This window comes from Ursus americanus, chromosome 14, assembly GCF_024610735.1.
Source record: "Ursus americanus isolate L20-20 chromosome 14, mUrsAme1.1.p, whole genome shotgun sequence".
Lineage (NCBI taxonomy): Eukaryota > Metazoa > Chordata > Mammalia > Carnivora > Ursidae > Ursus > Ursus americanus.
The window spans coordinates 60,508,063-60,530,532 of record NC_142140.1 but is presented as its reverse complement, the minus strand read 5'-3'; the positions used below and the strand labels follow the sequence as shown (position 1 = coordinate 60,530,532).

The 22,470-nt window shown below is 48.5% G+C and overlaps 2 protein-coding genes across 3 annotated transcripts in view; both read left to right on the top strand.

Moving 5' to 3' along the window:
- UBE2G1 (ubiquitin conjugating enzyme E2 G1) overlaps positions 1–9,139 on the top strand; it is a 97,465-nt gene extending 88,326 nt beyond the window's left edge. For both annotated transcript variants that reach the window (XM_045804845.2, XM_045804844.2), the window contains exon 6: positions 6,119–9,139. The gene's annotated coding sequence lies outside the window, so the exon portion shown is untranslated. The remainder of the gene's footprint in view (positions 1–6,118) is intronic.
- A 4,593-nt stretch (positions 9,140–13,732) lies between these two features.
- Positions 13,733–22,470, top strand: part of ANKFY1 (ankyrin repeat and FYVE domain containing 1) — a 76,771-nt gene continuing 68,033 nt past the window's right edge. Inside the window, exon 1 of the mRNA XM_045804841.2 lies at positions 13,733–13,802. Within this exon, the coding sequence (XP_045660797.1) occupies positions 13,793–13,802 (10 nt within the window). The 5' untranslated portion in view covers positions 13,733–13,792. The remainder of the gene's footprint in view (positions 13,803–22,470) is intronic.

The window sequence follows — 22,470 nt, the reverse complement described above, 5'->3', positions numbered from 1 at the left end:
CTCCTGAGGTTAAACAAAAATAGATTGAAAGTTGTTTTTAAAAATCTACATCCACGGGCGCCTGGGTGGCACAGCGGTTAAGTGTCTGCCTTCGGCTCAGGGCGTGATCCCGGCGTTATGGGATCGAGCCCCACGTCAGGCTCCTCCGCTATGAGCCTGCTTCTTCCTCTCCCACTCCCCCTGCTTGCGTTCCCTCTCTCGCTGGCTGTCTCCATCTCTGTCAAATAAATAAATAAGATCTTAAAAAAAAATAAAAATCTACATCCAAATATGTCACTTATGTTTTCTTTTTTTTTTTTTTTTAAGGTTTTATTTGACAGAGAGACAGCCAGCGAGAGAGGGAACATAAGCAGGGGGAGTGGGAGAGGGAGAAGCAGACTCCCAGCGGAGCAGGGAGCCCAGCGCGGGGCTCGATCCCAGGACCCTGGGACCACGCCCTGGGCTGAAGGCAGATGTTTAACGACTGAGCCACCCAGGCGCCCCGAAATACGTGACTTAATGTTTTCTAAATATGGAAGTTGGAAATATTACCATTCCAGAACTTGATCCAGACTTTATTTCACTTTTTAAAAAACTGGTAAAAAAAAAACAAAAAATGGGTTTGCCCTCCTCCCAGTTCTTATGTGCACGTTGCAGTATTGCCTGTATGTGCACTGGTATACAACAGACCCCTCGAACGTCTGGTCCCTCCGCTAGGCCCTGGCAACTGCCATTCCACTTCCTGTGTCTAGGAGTTTGACTCCTTAGATGTCTCCCAGAACTGGGGTCCTGTAGTATTTGTCTCCTTATTTCACTTTTTCTTAGTATTTATACCTCGTGCTCCATGAAGACCTTAACAGCCTTACCTGCCCGCTCACTCCGGTGTGGGATGGGCGGAAGAGAGGACATGGGGCGGGGGAGGGGAGAGAAGCACACCCTCCCGTCCTGCAGATAGCAGCAAGACCGCGTTCTGGGCCACCGGACAGGAAGACTCTGTCTCACTGTTCTGCGTTAAGGCTACAGGGATTGGTTAGTTCTCTGTTGCTGTGTTACACATTGCCTAAAATCCTGTGGCTTAAAATAACATTTTTTAAAAAAGATTTTATTTATTTATTTGAGAGACAGAGAAAAGCACAAGTGGGGCGGGTGCGTAGTCTCTCCACTGCCCGGTTGAGACCACGTGTGGAGTAAGTGATGATCCCAAGCACACTGCATCCTTGCTGGGTTTCACGCTAAGGTCACTGAAGGCGTAGCTCCCACGTCGCACCCAGGCTTCTGAACATCAGGCCCTGCCGTGCAGAGCCTCTCTGACCTCTTGAAACACCCCGCCCGATCCGCTGCAGGGCTGTTGACCACACCTGCCTGTTACCGGCAGCCTCGCCGTCCCCAGTACTCCCAGAACAGAAGGTTAAGTATGAAAAACACAACTCTTCTAGAACAAAATAAGGGAGAATTTCAAGGTAGAGAAGGACGTGTTAGGCACAGAAAACACCCAGAGAAGGGAAAAATCAATAAATTTGACTGTATCAAAACTGAAAACTTAAATATTATGACAAGACAAATAAACTTTTAAAAACAAGCAGCAGACTGGGAGAAGACTACTGTCTATCTGGTGTTCAGGATTTGCACCTAGAATCTACACCAGCTTGTGCAAATGGGCGAGAAAGTAAGCAGTACAAAGAAAAATGATCTGCCTGGGTAATAGAACCGGAAAGAAAGCTAATTGTTACCCATGTGAAAAATAACTGCATTTGTAATCAGAAATACGAAGGTACAGGGAGGTAACATCGCATCGACTGGATTGTCAAAAATCAAAATGCCCGAGAAACCCAAGCGTTGGTGAGGATTTGGGGAAACGGTGTCCTTGAAGTAAGGTGTTAATGAAGGCGAGTCAGCGTTGGGGAGCAGGTTGGCGGTATGTGGTCAGTCTGAACCAGGCACCGGCCTTGGGAGGGCAGGGTGCGGTTGGAGACGGGCTGGCACGTGTGCGGAGACATACATGGACGCCGCTTGCAGCACTCTATGATTCTTGAAAGGCCCCTTGGCAGGATTGATCAGTTATGATTGATACAGTGGAATATTACCCAGCAACTAAATGCGTGTGTCGTGTAGACTTAGTTATAGTAACCAGATGGTTAAATCTCAAAGAACAGTCTTGAGTAGGAAACGCAATTCGCAAAAAAAGAAAAGACAGCATCGAGTCGGGTATTGTTCACGTAGGTTAAAAAGTACAACCTAGGGGCGTCTGGTGGCTCAGTCGGTAAGCGTCTGCCGTCGGCTCAGGGTGTGATTCCCGGGTGCTGGGATCGAGCCCCGCATCGGGCTCCTCTGCTGGGAGCCTGCTTCTCCCTCTCCCACTCCCCCTGCTTGTGTTCCCTCTCTCGCTGGCTGTCTCTATCTCTGTCAAATGAATAAATAAAATCTTAAAAAAAAAAAAAGTACAACCTACTCACTGTGTGATAAAGAGCTTTTTTAAAGCAGGGACTTGAAGAAATACATAAAATTCATAAAATTCGCAGTGGCACTTAACTTTGGGAGGAAGGGAGCACTGGGAAGCAGAGGGCTTTGCCTTTTCCCCTTTACTGTCTGCCTTGGAGCACATTTGGCTCATCTTCTGTCCTCGCTGCAGAGGCTAAACTCACCGGAATCTTGGGGACTGCTGTTGGCCACATCCACAGGCTTAATGTAGTTTCGATCCTTAACCTGTTTGATTTGACACTGTTGATCGTCCTTCTAGAAGCATCTTCCGTCCTCACCCATGCAAGCTAGGGCTCTGTCTCGGTCCCTTCTCGGCTTGACTGCTCCCTGCCGGCCTCTCTGTCGCTGCCTCTCTTCTACCCTCACTCCTGTCCCCAGCTGCAGGGACAAAGCAGGCATGACAGCACTCTGGAACACGGAAGCTGCTCCGCTCCGTGTGAGGAAAAGGAAGTCCCGCCGTGGCCTCCCCATTCTGTTCCCAGAGGTGACCGCTGACACACAGTAGCTTCATCTTCAGAAATCTGACTCCTCCCAACACTCACGCACGCACAGTGATGTACGTGTCTGTGTATAATAACATGGGCACAGACATAGAGTACGCACGCACAGTGATGTACGTGTCTGTGTGTAATAACATGGGCACAGTCATAGGGTACGCACGCACAGTGATGTACGTGTCTGTGTATAATAACATGGGCACAGACATAGAGTACTTTTTAAAAATTTAACATGGTCTTCTGATACTTTGCTAGTTCAGCGTGATTTATCTGTATCAGTGTGATAATATAGGGCTGCTTTTTTACAGTTGCATGTCATTAAGCATGGAGCTTTGTATTTTGAAGTGGGAGGTAACACCGAGAACAGGTGACCCTGAGCACGTTTCTGTTCTTGTTCATGAATATTGGTTCATGTCTTGCCATTTGCAGGTGGTGTTGTCTTGGGAGAGCATGGCATATATGGCACACCGCTGACTCTTGACCCTGTTGATCTAGCCAGTCAGACACAAGGCTGACGTGGAATGGTGCTGCCGAGACTGGAGGTCCCCAAAGTAGAGACAGGTTCATTTAGTCGGGCCAGGGACAACAACGTACGCGGTCGCCACATTCTGGAGGAGAAGGAAGAAACAGAAACCCATGGGCTGGTTGGTCACAGGACGGGGGCCAGACTGTGTGAGGCACTTCGGGCCTCAAAAAGGAAGTGGCTGGGGCGGTCACGAGTGCCATGGCACAGAAGAAGAGCGGTCTGGTGGTGGGGTGCTGCCACCTCGGCGGGCGCCGGGGGCCTCTGTGTGGGAGGCGGCGGGAAGCTCCCCGCACGCAGGGACTGCTCTCAGTGAAGAGTGGTTGCGATGACTGGGACATTTACTTCTGACTGAGGAATTACTTTCATTATTATCCTTAACATCAAAAGTGGTTTTTATTTGGAAACGTGCTTGCCTGATTTGTATTTTTTTAGACTTTAAAAAAAATTAAGTTGTGTAACCACGTCGGAAATTGATTTGATTCTACTTTTAGAAATAAATAGACCAAGATACTAATGTCCTTTAGAGGCGAACTATCTCCAGATTTGTAGGTTAAAAATCAGGAATAATACGAGGGTTTGAGGTTAAAAAAATAAATAAATAAAAAAGATACTAAAGGTTATTTCATAAAGACACACAATTGATATAATTTCAATTAATATAAAATGTATGTGATTTTAGTAATAGGCAGATGTAGTCTAAGTTAGAAACGGGACCCACTTAGAAAGCATACAGGACTGTGCGGTCAGCACCATCTATTTAAATAAATAGGGCGTGACCAGGAGATTCAGTTTCACATTTATCTTTCTAGGGAAAAGACCGACAGACTTGCTTTTTCTGTACGGAGGCTTTTTCCCTGTTTAGAATACATTTTGTTCATGGGGGGGGAAATAGATTTTTCTATTCCTGCTGAAAAAGTTAATGCTATTTAAAGCTGGGTTGCCTGATTTTAGGTGTTTAATGACTTTGAGCGGTCAGTCCCCCTCTGGAGTATTTTTCTTTTTAAAACCTCACACAGACAGTTTTTAAATGACTGTATCATGGCCCTGAAATTCCTTGTTCGTCTCCTCGGGGAATGATTATAGAATCTGTACGCAGCTCTGTTTCAGCCCCGAGAGATTAAATGGCCGGGACTAATTTGGGTGTGGTGGGTCTAGTCTTTGGGAAAAACATTCAAGTTACCATCACCTAAAAATTATGGGGTGCCTGTTCTGTAGTGATGTGTCTTTGTTTCACTAATGTCTTCAGGTTCCCACAGAATCTCTGTGCACACTTTGTGCATCTGTGTGCCAGTGGAAGCTCGCTTCTGGGGAGGGTGGTGCGTGAGTTTCTGGTGCGCTCCCGGCTTTGCCAGGGGCTCAGTGGGTTGACCGGCACAACCCCTTTGGACGAAAATCAAGCAGTCCTTCTGCCTCACCGGTGCTATTTTGGGGAGGTGGTCCAAGTCAGGGAAATGGGCACACGCACGGCCACATGTGGGTAGGCGCACAGCTTGCTTTCTGCCCACAACAGAGCTTTGCTACGGTTGGATCTGAGCCACGATGTGGTGGATGAGGTCAGGGCTCTAGAAGACGCACACTGGAGTGACTTAACGATTCGTCCTGACTGAGTGCGCCTGGCATCTTTGTTAGGGGCTTAACGTTGTGTGCTGTGACTTGGCAGTCACCTTCTGTTCAGGTTCTTGGTGCCCAGCACTGTGCTTGGCAGACACAACAGGTGTGAGCGTCTCTGGCACACCTGGACCTGAGAGGAGAAGAGCAGTACCCTCCTCCCTGCTCCCCTCCCCCCCCCCACACACTCCGAGCGCACAGTAATGTAGCAGCAGCTCTGAAGGAAAACCTGGTCATTAACTACTTTTTTAGCTTGAACCTAGTGTTTTTCTCATCTTTGAGCATGAAACCCTGCCCCTTATTAGCTGTGCCACCTTGTCTCACTTTTCTCTGTGAAATGGGGGGAAGCTCCTTCGTGTACTTACGAACACTGCATGAGAGAAGTCTGTGAACGTGCTTGGCACCTCACGAGTGCTTGATAAGATAGTAGTTGTTTTTATTTAGATGGGGTTCTTGACTTCTAGGCTGACGGAGGGCATGACATGGGCCAGGTGCAGAGTCCCTAGAAGGACCTGTACTTGGAGCAGAGGGTGCGTTGTGGGCAGCTTCACGTAGGTAATGGGTTTGGACTGAATCTATAGGGTTGGATAAAATTCAGGTTGGGAAGTGTGGCGATGTTACGTTGTTTCTCTGAATACCCTTAAATACTCACTTGACTTGTCAGTAGTTCTTCTGTGTTTGACTTCGGATGCAATGTAAGTTGAAAGACGTTCAGGATATTGAAAACAATGTAAAGTAGGGAAGTACAATAAAACTTCCTCCACTGATAGAGAGAAATAATCTACGTCTGGTCTGTACTGTCCAGTATGGTAGTCACTAGCCATATTAAGCACTTGAACTAAATTTTAAATTTTATTTACTACAATTTAAATTTGAAATAAAATGGCCCTATGTGGCTACCATGTTGGGTGAGCACAAAAGTGAGCTTAGAAATTAAGAACTTGTTTCCAAAGAAATACAATACAAATGAACATTTCTAATCAATTAGTCTTCTGTAATTTGTTATGTAATGCTGTTTGCTCTGTTGTAGGTCTCCAGTTGAGAAACATGGCACTGTTTTCCTGCACTCTACCCACCTATGGCTGGACTTCTGTCGTAACGAGTTGGCGGACACTGGCTGGAGCTGGGCTGCAATAGAACATGCCAGTATCAGTGCTGACAAGAGCCTAACAAGTGCCAACTTACAGAGGATTACGCATTTTGAATTCTAATGAACTGTTTTAACCTTCAGGAAGAATTGTAAAGACCTGTACATAGCACAACATGATCCGGATAATATATATACTATTCATGTACACCCACAAATACACTTGTACCAAATAATGCTTTCTTGTAGTAGAATAAGAATCGTGTAAATTCTAAAAGATTTTAGCAGGTTTTCTTTCCCTATTCATTGTTTCTTATCAGTTTTAAAAGACTCCTTAAAGCATGTCAGATGAAAACAATTAGGATTAAAAGTTTCCATTTAATTTCCTTTAAACCATTGAGGCTTCATTAAACTCTTTTCACTTACTAAACTTTTGTATCTTCTTTGTTTTGACACACTCCCCTTTGCTTTTCTCTCTTCTCTCTGCCAGAAAGTTTTCAAATCATTTAGTTCCAATACTGAAATACTCAATAAGCCACTACTTGATTTTTAACGATGACTTCAGAGGAGCGGTCATCACTAGGTGCTTGTCGTTCTGTACTCTGGCTGCACCATCTCTTGGATCGGGCGTAGCAATACCACCTTTCGGCTGTTGAGAGCTCTTGAACTCAGTCATTATCCCTGAGAACTAAAAAGAGTTGGTTCAGAATTCAACTTACTGAAATTTGCCCCAGACAGTACAAAATTCTGGTTTGGTTTTGCTTTTGCCTTCCCGTTCGTTCCTGGGCGTTCAGGTTGGATGGACTCGTGTGCACAGCTGCAGGCTTTCTGCTTAACTTGTGGGTTTGCTCTTACAGACGCTGTTGACCCCCCACCACTTTCTCCGTGGCCCTCCGTATTTCTTTGCCTCTATTCTTCTATATTGCAGATTTTTCTCACTTATTGTACAAAGAAATTGCGATGTATATTTTCATGTAATTTGATTTTGGAATTCTGTCACCTTATGTAGTGAGTTCTTCCAAAATATAATTTTTTTCCAATAATTGTCAAGTTGTTGGCTTTTATTGTATTGAATGAAGGTTATAATACTGAATGCCAGAGAAGTGCAGTTTAGAAAAATCTCAGGTTGATTCCTTATGCAAACAGACTTAATACTTGAAAATCCCATGGCCATGGCGGTGTATGTATTGGGCTCTATCTAGGTTCTTATGTGGATCTCAAAGCATTACAGGGGTGTGAATGCTTTGCTGTTTGGCATATAGATTCTGTCACTGACCTAGTGCACTTGGATTTTATTAATGTTTGAGCATAAGTATATTTCATATCATGTTTTCTAAAACAGCTTCAGGAAATGATGAAGTGAACGTGTGCAGCGTTAACGGCAGGCCCAGGTTCCCCTATGTGGGGTGTGAGGTTGGGATTGGGAAGTAGTCGTTGGCCTGTAAGGGACGGAAACGAGACAGTGCCAGATGGGACACAGTTCCATGAGAGTCGGTGCATCTCTGCTCTGTGGGGCTTGGAGAGACGGCTTTGGCAGAGAGCGAAAGGGTCCCTGCAAGTAGCCCATCCTTGTGGACTCTGCATGTCCTTCTTTAAGCAGAAGTAAAATGGTTGAGGATGCAGACACAGTAGAGAGTGATTTTGCTAAATCCCTGTCTGTTCTTCACTCTGAAGCATTATACAAACCCATAAATGTGGAATGACTGAATGTGAAAATTGTTTGATTTGATTCATTGCAGCTGATTTTCTTCAAGAACTTCATTTGTGACTTTTTAATTCAAAGACTGTAAAATTTGTTGCCCCAAAGTGCTGGTACTGCACACCCGCCTGGGATTTGAATGCAATCCCTTTTACCTTTAAATCAGAAACTGTTCACATGGTTGCTGGTGGCAGAACGGAGTCTGAATTTTGCTCTCCTCTTGCTGTGATTCTGCTAGTGATCTGTTGAGTTAAAACCTGGGATTTGACTCTTCAGGGAGCAGCAAATGACCTACTAACTCAGGGACAACTCTTACTGAACTCTAAGTGCCACTTTATGCAGGTACTTCAGTGTGACCGTGTGTGTTCTGGGGCTAGATCTAGGGGAGTCGAAGGGAGAGCCAGGAACCAGTGCCCCTCCCTTCACGCTCCTTTCCACCTGGCGCCCTGGCGTGCTGCATGTGGACACACAGGCCTTGGGAGGTGGTGTGACCTGTTCTCCTCTGCCAGGGGCGTCACCTGTGCCTTTCCCCGTGTTCATCTGACAGTGTGAACTTCACGCCTCCACGTCTGATACTAAACCACTCTCAGGTGACACTGATCCAGGTGGCTTTTGTCCCACCAGTGCCTCATCACTAGTGTGAGGTGAGTCCTCTCTGCTTTAGGAAAAGGATTTTTCTCCCTAACTCTGTGCCAACTATCAACATCTACACAGTCTTACGGGTTTTAGAACTGTTGGCTGTTTCCTAAATTGATTCCAAGTTCTTGTAAAGGCTTATAGATTTCAGTCTGTGCTCATAATGGGATGGATGATCTCAGTGGCTTTCAGGCCTCTTTTCTGTGAGTTTAAAATCCACGTGAGATTGGCTTCCTTGTCATCACAAGGCAGTCTCTGTGAGGCGATTCCACGCGTTCTCTGATCACTTGGGTGTCCTGGTATCTTCAATGGCCTTCATTCTCGGTTGTGAAATTTGATTCTCTATGCTCACTTACCTTCTACAAATCTGCACATTTGGGTTGTGGTGCCTGTGTATCTATTTTTGCCGTCTGGTCTCCAGTTGGTGGAATTACCTTCTTTGTACCTGCCACTTCTCAGCATCTTTGAAATTTGACATAATGTTGCTTCATTCCAGCTTTTTTTAGTTCTGTAACTTGTTGACTGTATTTAACTATGTGAGTTCTGTTGTGATGTTTGCTGTATTGTAAAGCACCTCCATCATGTGGTGAGTGCTCTGTAAATCAATAAATGATGACTTAGAGGCTGTATCACGAGCTATTTTGGTTTTAGGATGCAGGTCTCAAAAGCAAGTTGTGGGGTTATTTCTAAACAGCACATGATACTGAAAGGTCCACAGGGGAATCTTGATAAAGAATTTCTAAAACTTCACTTGAAGAAGGAACCAGAGGGTGGGAAGCTGACTTCCAACCTGATGGAACAGTCTTTAAATTTCCGGTACGGGGCCAAGCACTCTTCCTCACCAGGGTTGTGTGTGCCTGCTGACTTAGGGCATTTTGGGGATTTTGTCTTCAGCCTGAATTGGCTCTACCACAGACATAATAAGCTTAGAAGGTGAAGAACCCAGACTCGAAAGTGAACCGGAAGAGACCACAGGCACCATGTCAACCACCACCCTCCCTCCTCTACACAGATGGGCAAATGTGGCCCAAACACCTGCCCAGGACCCCTTAGTAAGTTAGTGGCAAAAAGAGGCAAGACTGAGTACTTTTTCTTTCTTTTTTTTCTTAATAGGATGTCACCGTCTAGCCTTCCACCCTGCATCCTCACGTATAGTTCATGTGGATTTACAACCGTGAGGGGGTGTTTGTTGGGACATGCGCTGCCTGTGGCCGTAAAGCCCTCCTCCTTCCAGAGAAAAGAACAAGAAGCCAGATCTCTAATCAGAACTGAGTTACAGACTGAGTTAGAAGAAAAGCATTGAGAGCAGACTGGAGGTCATTATCAAAATTTAATTTTCCCGATAAGTACATTTGAAATAAATTATAGAGGGGTCCAGATGACGTCCCTGAACCTCAGATACCAGTTTTATGCACAGTCATCTGCCCAAGGTTATAGCAAACTGCTTCAAATGCAAAGAACCAGGTGTTGGACGAGTTCTGTGTGCAAGGCTCTGGGCTTTAAGGAAGGACCCACTGATTTTCTCCCTCACCTTCGTAAAGACAGGCCTTTCCAGAGGACTGCAAACCCCCACAGGAATTCAGTTTGCAGAGCGCATTATTTCCAGGATAAGGTATTTTTGGTTGCTCAGTTCCAGATGCGTGTAACGTGAGTGCCAAAGTAGGGTTAGGGTTTTTGTTTTGTTTCATTGAAACGGAATGCCCCACAGAGCTGTAGTGAAATAATAAAAAATTTTTGAATCCTATTCACACAGGTGGAATAAATCAGAGGAGAAGGAAAAGACTTTCACAAAAAGCAGACACATCTTAGACCTAGGAGCTGCACAGAAAGTCTTAGGCAAGGTACCTGACTTTTTTCCCTTCCCAGCAGTATCCCATTAGGAATAAGCCTGATCGTGCTGCGCGTTCACGGCGACATCTCCTCTATTCCTAAGGAGCCCCAGAAATCCTGTTCCTATTTATCGAGCTTCTACTTGGGGCAGGCTCGTGCAGGTGTAACTCATAAAGGACGTAGTCCCATTCCTACAAGGATCCTCCAAGGTAATGGTTTCTCATAAGGAAACAGGTGCAGGTCGATGCGTCAACCACAGAGCAAGTAAGTTTCACAGCTAGAATTCAGTTCCACGATCTTGCTTACGTACCGGGTGCCGGGTGCTGCCAACCTTCCCCAGGGACGTTTTCCCCAAGGTCACGTAGAGCCTGCGCATGTTGAGGCTGGTAGTTGAACCCAGTTCACTGGACGACCAGTCTCGTGATTCCCTCCCTTCCCCGTTCTACCTCGACCTGGCGCTGCTGCCCCGGGAAGAGCTGTTCCCTCGTGCCCTTAAGGCAGTCAGCATTTACCTAAGTTCACGCACCTCATGTTCCCTGTCCCGGAAAACTCCACACCACGTTCCCCTTCATCTGAGCAAAACCTGAACCAGGTCCACAGTGAGCCCTGTTCTAGGGCTCAGGTTTTTCAGAACGTCTCTATTTCTGGTCATATCTAATGTTGGGAGCTCCACGGAAGCCTGCTGGGTGTTGGAGGTAGTTTACCCAGTACTAGCGATGCTTTGTGTCACAGGCTCTACTCAGAAGGCCTCGGAGTTCAGGGCTTTCAAGCCAGGCAAGAGTCCACTCAGAAGACAAGGGCCCAGGATTGGGTTCTATCGCGGGCACTTCTAAGAGGACTGCACTTGTGTCTGAGGGAGGTTGTGACGAGGAGGTACTCGAGCCCTGGAGTGAGTTTCCATTTCACTGTGGGCCTCTAGTCCATGCAAGCTGGAAGGGCACAGATTTGTTTTTTCCTGCATGTGTGCTGCTGACCCTAGTTTTCATCACATTCTCAAGGGGGTCATGACCGTCCAATTCGGTAAGAACTGTGGATTGCAGTCCAGGTCCCTGTTGAAACTGCTGTAGAGTCCGAGACGGGAGCATGAGCTAGCAGGGACTTGCCTGCATCAGCACCGCACGTCAGCTGCTGAGCCAGACTTGAACCCCACTCTCCTGACGGTTGTATGACTCACACAGGTAACGACTCATCACACATTGCACACCTGCTATGTGTCAGGTTACCAGGCTGGTGCTGCTGAGACCAAGATGAGCGGTCTGATGCAAAACAGGCATCAGCTATGATGCTTTTTCCCAAACTCTTCCACCTCATTTCCATGTTATGACCCAGAAAGTGTTTGTAGGGTGCTCTTAAATGGATGAGGCCGCTTGTGGCCAAAGGAGACGGGCTTGCCAGGTCACACTGATGACCCCAATGGCTCACCATTTGGCACACCTCTAAACCATTCTTGACACACAAGGAACCTCTGAGCTATGGCAGCTCTGTACGCCCGGCAAGTCCTCCCCAACCCTCCTTAGTCTAAGGGCCACCTGCTCAGCCCAGCTCCGCCAGTCTGCCCCCGGCCACCCCCCGGGCATCTTCAGTGTCCTGCCACAGCTGGAACATCATTTCCCCGAGCACACCATTGTCCTGACACATTTTGACACCCTCTCCTCTTCCATCTCCCGGGTATCCCTCGGCCAGAATGCCCCCCTCTGATCCTCAGAACTTTAACCCCGCGATCCAAACTCCAAATTCCTTCTCCATTCCCCCTTACTACCCACGAAGGCTCACCCTTGATAGCACCCAAGCTTCTCCAACTTGGGATGCCCCCCTCTGCTGTTCTGACTGCTCATCCTGTTCTCAGACCCCTTCCTCAATCTGGGCCTCTTCCTTGGCTCTTCTCCCAGCCACACTTCCCCTGCAGTCCTCAGGCCTCGAGAAATGGGTGCCATCGCCGTTCTTTCGCTTCTCCTTTGAGTACAAATCGGTTTTGAAAGGTCTCCTGCTATTTGATTATATTACTGGAGAATCCTGTTTTTTTGCTCTTAGACACCCCCAGATTCACTGAAGGTTTTGGCTCCTGGTTTACGGTCTCCTTTCTTCCCCACCTCTCAGTTCCAATACTTCATTTTCCTGGCTTCTCATGGTTGCTGCCGCTGCTGTGCTTCATTCACTCCCTGTCCTGGACTTTATCACATCTCGGTGCCACCGAACTTCGGAGCTTCCGTTTGCCGCTCTGATCACAGGGCCCGCACCCGGCCCTTGATCCGACAGAGACCCGGGTTTCATGACCCTCTGCCCGCCCCTACCCGGTCTGCCCCTGACCTGTCCGCTCACGCACTGTCTCTGGCAGGAAATCCCAAGGCCCGGCCAACACCGTCACCCATGCTCTCAGCCAGGCGGGGATTCTGCTTGGAAAGCGCCCTGTCCACACGTGTGCACAGGAGACACGCAACGCAGGCCCTCCAGCCCAGCGCCTCTCCCCAGATCTCCCCGCTCTCTCTGGTCCGTGAACGGATGTCATCAACTGCTCTCCTGATGCCTCTCTGCCCCTTCATGTCCGCTTGCATGGGCTTTAAACGACTAAGCGACGGCCTCCGGTTCCTGGTGGGGTCCGCAGTTGGGTCCTGGGGTGTGCACAGAGGTCCACGGTGGGGTGCGCAGTGGGGTCCGTGGAGATGTGCCAAGTGAGGTCCCTGGTGGGTTGAGTGGTGGGATGTGTAGTGGGGGTTGGAGTAGGGTGCGCAGAGGGGTCCGTGGAGGGGTAGGTAGTGGAGTCCACGGTGGGGTGCGCAGTGGGGTCCGTGGAGGGGTGCCAAGTGAGGTCCCTGGTGGGTTGAGTGGTGGAGTGGAGGGGTAGGTAGTGGGGTCCGCGGTGGGTTGAGTGGTGGGGTGTGTAGTGGGGTGCGCAGTGGGGTCCGCAGAGGGGTCACTGGCGGGGTCCGCGGAGGGGTCCGCGGTGAGGTCCACAGTGAGGTCGGCGGAGGGGTGCATGGGGGGGTGCGCGGCGAGGTCCATAGAGGGGTCCGCGGTGGGGTGCGCGGCGAGGTCCGTGGAGGGGTCCGCGGTGGGGTGCGCGGCGAGGTCCGTGGTGGGGTCCGCGGTGAGCCCCTGCCCTGGCGCCTCTGCCGCCGCCTCAGCTGCTTGGTCACAGACGCGCCCTGAGACCACGGAGCCCCTCCCTCGACCGTCTCCCGGCCAGGGTTCTGCGAGGAGTGGTGTCGCCCGCCGCGTCCACCCGGTTCAGCGCCCTGCGTGGGCCGCGGCCACCGTCCCGCCCGCCGCGTGGCGCACGGCCGCACCTCGAAGGTGCGACGGGAGGAGAGGCCGCCGCGCGCCGCCTGCGGCCGCCTCGCGCCGGCGCTCCCTCCGCCCGCTCCCGAGACTCTCGCGAGACCCGCGGCCTCGGGTCCGCGCCGCCCCGGCCGCGCGGCGCTCTTCTCGCGAGGCTGCAGCAGGGCCGGCCCGACATGGCGGAAGGTAGGGTGTCTGGGGGGCCGCGCGGGAAGGCGCGGGGCGGAGCGGGCGCCGCCGGCCGGCCGACAGGGCCCTGCGGGAGTCGGCCGGGCGTGGTCGCACGGGGCGCGGCGGGTCTGCGGGGCGGGCCGTTCCAGCCCGTGGGGGCGCGGCGGGCCGGCGTTCTGAGCGCAGCTCCTGAGGCGACGCCCCTCGGGCGCCTCGGACCCCGCGGGCCGCGGCGGCTGCGGAGCCGGGTCCCGGCCGTGCGGCGGGGCGCGAACGCCGGCGTGCGGGGGGCGCCCCTGGGGACCGGCCGCGCCGGCGGGGGACGTCAGCTCCTCGGGAAACCGAAACTGCTGTCCTGGCACGTCCGGCGTCCGGACGGGCTGGGCCCCCGCGCACCGGCCGGGATGCTGTCCCCGGGGTGGCGGAGGCGGCCGGCCGAGGTCGCCTCTCCGGCCGGTGCTTGGCCTCTCCCGGTGCGCTCTTTGTGACACTGCAGGCGGGGGCGCCGGGGCCTCTCCGGCCCTGCCTCCCTGCGCACGGCGGTGCCGGAACCCGCACGGCGAAGTCCAGCTGTGCAGGGAGGGCCAGGAGGCCAGCGGTGGGGACCGTGCGGGCACCGCCGCTGTGCTTCTCCTATCACCGCCCTGTTGCAGGAGAACGCTCCTTGTTTGACCTGGTGCTTATCGAGTGGTCGCAGTGTCCTGGTCGCGACCGGTCCTGTCGGTCTCGAGCTAAGCTTTGTCTGAACCCATCTTGACTCGGGTCGTAAGATGGGGCGGCCCAGGACAGCCTGCAGGCTCTTCTCCTTTGGATTAGCCTCGGGAACAACCTTGAGAAGGAGGCCTGCGTGTCTGTTGTTTCCACCCCTTAGATAAAGGAGTTGACGACAAAGTTACGGAGATAGCTGGATTGGCACCCAGTGTTTGCCTTTGCTCTTCAGCACGTTGGACCCCCTGGAGGGGGAGGCCTCGGATGAATATTGCATGAAAGCAGAGGAGGAATGAAATGGGCGGAAATAAAGCGAAGGTATCCCGTGAAGCTCGTCTTTGGATAAACCGCAGAATGTTGTTGGACGGGGTGGAGCACTGCGGGCGGCCAGTGGAGTTTGTGCTCAGGGCGGTGAGGAAGGCCAGGAGGGAAGACAGCGGAAGGCGGCCTGTGAGGCGAGAGGTAGTGTAGCGCTCGCGTGCTGGCAGGGGGACTGTGCTACCGAGGTAGAGATTGTGGAGGGTGGCCGGGTTATACTCAGGCCTTTCGCTGGGCACCTGCTTTGCCCTGCAGGCAGGTTCCAGGCGTGAGGGTCTCATGCAGGCCGCGTCCAGTGATCGGTCAGGTGTGCTGCAGGTGCCTTGACGTGTGTGAGGGGAGCCCTGGAACACATCCAGCCAGTGGAGTATGCACCTGAAACGAAACGTCCTCAAGGGCTCAATTGCTAGGGGATCGCAGATCGGGAAGCGCACTCCTGAGGTTCTGACTTGACAGTTTGTCTTTGACCTTGTTTGTGTTTGAGTTTCCTGGCCTGTGTTTTAAGATTTTGGGAAACAATGTTGCAAAACTTGGGGAAGAATTGAGTGGGGGCGTTGAAGGTGTTATGGGAAATCAAGATTAACTAGAAAGTGTTAGTGTTTCCTGCTGCTTGTTCTTGAGTCAGAATTTGTCGGAGCTGGCTACCCTTGTTCTGAAATACTCACTTAAATACACACAAATTGCAAAGATCTGTGTCATGGAACAGTCGGATTATCTGTAAGCATGTCCTGTGGGAATTTACTGATAACCCGATAACCACCTTTTGTCCGGTGGTGCGAGTCTGTGAACATGTGGAAAGTAGTGCCTAGGAATAGGCTGAAGAAACTGAATGGACAGCTCACTTCTCACTGATTCGTTTAGAAATCAACCTTTTTTTCCTTCCATCCACCCATGGGTATTGGTTTGACCCGATGTACTTAGCTCAGATCTGTCCTAAAATTAGTTTCCATTTCTCTTCTACATGTGCAGCTATCCTACTAATTTAAACTTGCTTCATCACTCAAAAAAGTCCTTCCTACTTGGACTTCCTGCTTTTGCTTTTTCTCCTTTTTTTTTTTTTTTTTTTTGCTTACTCACAGCCTACTTTTACAGTTTCCAGTGTCCGCTTTATAACATCAATCAGATCATGTCACTTTCTCTCTTCTCGATACACTTATTCCTGCACACGCACTCTCCACTCCCGTGGCTCTCCGTGCTCTTAAAAATATATTCCAAAGCCGGCCAGTGACCTGTAAGTCCCAGCAGGGTCTGGCCCCTGGTTAACATTGCAGCCATATCTCCTACCTCTTCTCGTTTGCCGTGCTCTTGCCACACTAACTTCCTTGCTGTTCTTCGTACGTTTCCGATGCTTCCACCTCTCCATCTTTGTCCTTGCAGCTGCCTTGGCCTGGAGCAGTCTCTCTCAGTTTCTCCATACAGCTAACTGACTCATTTGGGTGTCTGTTCGGTTCTCACCACCTTTAGAGATCTTCTTAATAATTTTTTTTAATTCCTTTACTGGAATATAAACCCCCAAAATGGGGACTTCCATTTCATTCACAGCTGTGTATCCCAGCTTGGAATCATACCTATAGTTGAAGGAACGGTTGTTACTGAGCGTCACTTACCAGACTGAAGCAAAGTTGCCTGGATACAGCCTCAGTCTCTTGTCAAGTAAGCTGGCGGGACCGGCTTTTAATGTGCTCTGAATAGCATTAGTCTCGTGGGGGCTCCCTAACCTACTTTTCATCCTGCCTGGTTTTTAGTCTTAGCAGTTCAAGTGTAATGCTTGAGAGCTCAGTCTGCGTTCAGACAAGGATTTGAACCCTAGTCTCACTAAGCTGTTATCACCAGCAAGCCAGTTAATTGCTCTCCATCTCCGTTTCCTCAGCTTTAAAAGAGGGATCATCTCTATCTCAGAAGTAGCTGAGGGGGAATCAGAAGAAATAGTGCACAAAGAGCGCTTCTAGCACAATGCCTGGCATTTTTACCCTGGCTTGTACTCTTTTTTTTTTTAAGATTTTATTTATTATTTATTTGCCAGAGAGAGACAGCCAGTGAGAGAGGGAACACAGCAGGGGGAGTGGGAGAGGAAGAAGCAGGCTCCCAGCAGAGCAGGGAGCCCGATGTGGGGCTGGATCCCAGGATCCTGGGACCACGCCCTGAGCCGAAGGCAGATGCTTGATGACTGAGCCACCCAGGCGCCCCTGTACTCTTTTCTTTTTTTTTTCTTTTTTTTTAAAGATTTTATTTATTTATGTGACAGAGAGACAGCCAGTGAGAGAGGGAACACAGCAGGCGAGTGAGAGAGGAAGAAGCAGGCTCCCAGCGGAGGAGCCCGATGTGGGACTCGATCCCGGAACGCCGGGATCACGCCCTGAGCCGAAGGCAGACGCTTTAACGACTGCGCTACCCAGGCGCCCCTCTCTGTACTCTTTTCTTAAGTCTCCTCTTCAACCATGCTCTCCTTCCCTTCCTCAGTAAAATCATGGTGAGAATTGGAAAACTTGTAATGGTTTACTAAACAGAAAATTGATCATGGACTTTTATTTGCTTACTGGAATTTGGTCAGGAAAATACTTCTGACAATTCAAATATAAGGTGAATACATTACATATTCTGGACCATCACTGGCCAATACATACAGTAGCCATTAGCCACATATGGCTACTTTACTGTAAATTAAATAAAATAAAAAATTCAGTTCCTTGGTCACACTAGCCCAATCTCAGTTGCGTTGTAGCTGTGTGCTTAGTGGTCCCCATACTAGCAGAACACTTGTATCATTCCAGAAAGCGCTGTTGATAGCCCTGTTCTAGAAAATGCTTCATCAGTATAGTCTGGTAGAAAGAGGGAAAGAAGAAACTTTGCTCTCTTTTCAATTTTCAGATTTATTCCTTCGTTTATTATTTCACTCATTCAACAAATACCTGTCCCAGGCTTTTGACAATTATGTATTCGCCGGAGACCTCTTGACCGCTATCCCTTTCTATACCATTGCTTCCTTTTTTCTGCCATTCCTTTTGTTCACTTCTGTCACCAGCGGCACCTCTTCATTTTCTCCTTGAGGATTTTTTTGCTCCCCACAAAGAAAGACAGTTTATCTGTTCACTGCAGTGACTGTGGATGTGCGGGAAGAGGGATGCAGGGTTCCGTCACTGGCAGGGCAAGTGAGAAATTCCCAAGTGTTAGTCTCTCTTGTTGAATTGGAGTAGGCCAAGGATATGGGGTATTTAAACTCTCCCTTGTAAGGCACTGTGGGGTAGAGGATGGGATGAGCACGGAGTGGGAGGAGGGAGAAGTAGTGGCTACTTTAAACAGAGTAGCCAGACCTAGAGCTTCTTCACAGGGAACTCTGCAGTCTGTGAGGGGAGGTGACAAGCATGTGTATAAGAAACTGTACTGTAAGGGAGAAGGTGAAAAATGCTAGGAGTTACTCTGAAAATTCAGGTGGGAAGAGGATTTTTAGGAAAGTGGTAGGGAGTATGTTTTGGGTGGGTCAGGGAAGGCCTTTGCTGCAGGAGATAGTGTTTGACCTGTGATTTGGAAAATAGACCTCTTTTGGGCATGGAGAGATGGTAATGAGAAGAGGTCACTCTTCTTGATGGAAGGAATAGTGGGGTATGAGGTAGGAAAAGTATGTTAAGGGGCAGATTATGAAGGGCGTGGTTAAGCATTTGGATTTTACTCGGTGGGCTGGAGAGTGAGGCTGCTGAGTGGTATCGGCCAAGGTAGTGACATGACTAGAATCGCCGGAAGCATGTGGGCAGGTCTTGAGGACGGATCTGGGAGGAGGAGGCTGTCACAGTTGGCGATGAGTCTTCGGTAAGGAGCATCGGGCTGGTGACTGATAAGAGTAAGACTTACAGAAGGTATAGACGGCAGGACTTCTGAAACCTGTTTACATGTTGACAAGAGAGATATCAAAGATGACTCAAGGGTTCTGGGTCTGGATGACTCAGATAATGGCTGGGAGGAGGAGGAACAGATTCGAGAACAAATATCTTGACTTCCTTTTTGGACATACTTTGCCATGTCCAGTGGTTATGGCTTAGCAGGCAATCAGAAGCATTTCCAATCAGACTGGCATTTGGATAAAAATTAGCTAGTTAGTATTTGTTGAGTATCTCTTATGAAGCCAGCCCTATGACCAGGGCTATATAGAGTGAGATTATGAAGGATGTGTGTCATGCCGCTGACTTGTAGACAAGATTTCACAGAGTTGGGTTACATTCAGGAAAGTGTATTTCATTTCTGTTAGGTGCAGGCTTCTGTGCCAGGGGTGACAGAGTGACCAAGACACAGTCTCAGCCTTGATGGGACCTTGGAGAGGACGGGAGGCACGGTATCTCAGAAAAGCATGCTTTTCTGTGCTATATAGTCACAGATTTTCTCTTGCATTGGTGATCGATGCCACCACTGTCCAGCCACCACTCTCAAGTCAGTGAGCTGCATTCAGTCGCCAGACCTCTAGTCCTGGGAAGCTAGCTCTCACACGTGTTCCCTTCTGTCTGCGGCCCTTCCTGATTCAGACTGGCGGCTCTCAACACGGAGAGCTGTGCACATGAGAGTCACCTGGGGAGCTTTTAAAACCCAGGTCTGTGCATCACTCAGCTTCAGTGAAGAGCAACATATCCCACAAAACGTTTTTTTCAAATGAGTCATTATTGAATAAAACATGGTTTTACTGAATCAGTTTTTTAAACCAGTATGTTTGTGTGTGTGTGTGTGTGTGTGTGTGTGTGTGTATGTGTATATATAAATATACAGATATAGATTTACATAAAATAAGGTAACGTTTCCTACCTAAGAGAGGAGTCCTAGGTAGTAAGTTTTATTTGTAACTAGGGTAAAGGATTTTTAAAAGCAAACTTTAGTTAAACAATGGCTTTTATACTTTGTCAAAGCATTCAAGTTGTGACAGTTACAATTGCTAGGTTTTTAAAAGGGCAAGAAGTCACAATGTGAACTATCTCTTAGCATCGTCGTATTTTTAATAATACCCAGATGGTGAGAGAGAGAAGCAGGAGGGCGCAGACCGGCAGGGGTCCTGTGGCCCTAACTAACCCTCTACACGTTCCAGACGGTATCGACCTCCTCTTCCCCGCTTCCTTTCCAGTAGGGTATGTTGTGAACCAGAGTTCTCAGTAGTAAATAGACCCACTTATTTCATGTCTTCCATTAAACAGTTGCCCTGGGGCGCCTGAGTGGCTCAGTCGGTGAAGCATCTGCCTTCGGCTCAGGTCATGGTCTCAGGTTTGTGGGATCAAGGCCTGCATCAGGCTCTCTGCTCTGCGGGGAGTGAAGCATCTGCCTTTGGCTCAGGTCATGGTCTCAGATTTGTGGGATCAAGGCCTGCATCAGGCTCTCTGCTCTGCGGGGAGTTGGCTTCCCCCTCTCCCTCTGCCCCTTTTCCCTGCTCATGCGTCTGCTCTGTTTCTTTTTCTCTGTCTCAGATGGATAAATAAAATCTTTAAAAAATAAAAAAACGGTCGTCCTACATTTAGCGCTCTTGATTAATGAATGGATATGAACCCCAATGAAAGAAAATTTCCATCTGCACTGGGACAGGTTTAGAAAAGTCGTGGTGGTAACTCATTACCAGGGAGGAGCTTTTATCTGCTCTGATGCCGGCAGGTAAGATAGTATTTCTGAGATGTTGGTATTTTAATGAAATACTGTTACGTGGAAGACCCTAATATATTCCTGAAACAACAGTTATTCTTGTAGTTCTCAAAATAGGCTGTTGTCACAGCTTTTACAATTATTTTTTTCTTTTATCTTTTATCTTATATGGACATAGTTAAAGTAGAGTAAGGATAAGGTTATTTAATCAGTAAAGAATTCTATGAAGAATACTAATTCACTGGTAAAATTGGGGCTGGAATGCAAGAACTAGAAAAGTGTGAGGAAAGGAAACATCAAAATTTGTTAATCTAAGAAGACTTGATGAGTCCACTTTGGGTTAGAATCGGAGTAACAGAGGGGCGTAGAAATCGCGTTTAGGATGGGGAATGGGAAGAACACATTTAATTCCTGGTGAATGAATTAACAATAAATGTTTGTTTGCTGTCCTGATATTGGAGCTGAAATTAGGCAGCATGGTACAGTGGGATGAGCGTGGGTTTGGCTTGAGGTCTTGATTCTTGGGTTGGTCTCCTGCTAATTATGTAAGTTTAGACAGTCCGTTGAACCTAAGTGAATTCTGTTTTGTTAATTGCTGTACTGTTTGGAATATGTTGGTTAGAATATGAGATAATGAGTTAACTGCTATAGGAGACATTAAAAAAATACTAATTCCTCTTTTTTATTGCAAAATGTTACAAGAAACTACATTTTAGTCTCTGTGTAAAACTTTGCTGTTGACGCTAATCCAGCCAAAAACTGCTAGGACTTTAAAATCTTTTATTGTGCATAATCTTTTGTTTGTAAAGGTAAGTGTATTAGTTTTCTGGGGCTACTGTAACACATATCCCCAAACTGGGGGGCTTAAAACAACAGAAATGTATTCATCATGGTTCTGGAGGCCAGAAGTCTGAAATCTGTGTCTGAAATCAGGGCTGAAAGGAGAGTGTCACTCCCCCTGGGAGAGAATGTGTTCCTTTCTTCTTCCAACTTCCAGGGCTGCTGGCGTTCCTTAGCTTGTCAGTCTTCAAGGCTAGCATCTTCAAGTCTCTCATCTTCATACGGCCTCTCTTTGTGTCACAGCTCCCTCTGCCCCTCCTCGTAAGAACACATGTAATTGGACGGGGGGCCTGCCCAATGTAATCACATCTGCAGAGCTCCCCCCCCCCCCGCCACCTTTTCTTGCCATATAAGGGTACATTCACAGGTTCCAGGGATTAGGACATGGATATTGGTGGGGGCATTTTTCAGCCTACCATAGTAGGCAGTGTCATGTAATTTGATGTATTAAGTTGTAAGATTTCTTAAATTCTTCTGTTTGTGTGCAGTTTCTGAATGCTCAGAGACCGTGCCCTGCAGTTCAAAGTACGGCCGGTGGAGTACAAAGATAAATAAGACATGTCCTGCCCTCAAGAAACTTCTTAGAGGAGCCAGAACACCTCCATAGGAAGCTTGAACTTTTCTAGATGGTGGAGAACTGGCTGAAAGTGTTTGGCTTGGTTAAGCCGTGTTTTAGGAAGTTCAGTGATGATGTGTGTGGAGTACGGTGACGGGGGAAGTAGGAGAAGGACGATGGTTGCATGTGAGTGGGTGATTCAAGGCCTGAAGAAAATGTTGGTGTGATGGTGTTCAGAAAGAAAGAGAAAGGTCAGGGTGCATGCCAGAGGGAGTGTGCTGTTAGTTTCACTGAGTCATAATTGACAAACAGTAAGATTCACCATTTTTGTCAGTTGACAAATATTTACAGTAGTGTAAGCACCACTGCAGTCATGAGCTAGAACATTTCTGTAATCCTAAAAAGTTCCCTTGAACTCCTTTGCAGTCAGTTCCGTTCTTGGGCCTCTGGCAACCGCTGATCTGCTTTCTGTCACTATGGTTTGCCTTTTCTACAGTTTTGTATGGAATTATATGGTATGTAGTCTTTTGTGTCTGGCTTCTTGAACTCAGCATGTTGCTTTTCAGATAGTGTGTTGCATGTGTCAGTAGTCTGTTCCTTTTTACACAGGAGTGGTGTTCCATTATATTTCTATACTACCATTTGTGTCCATTCACC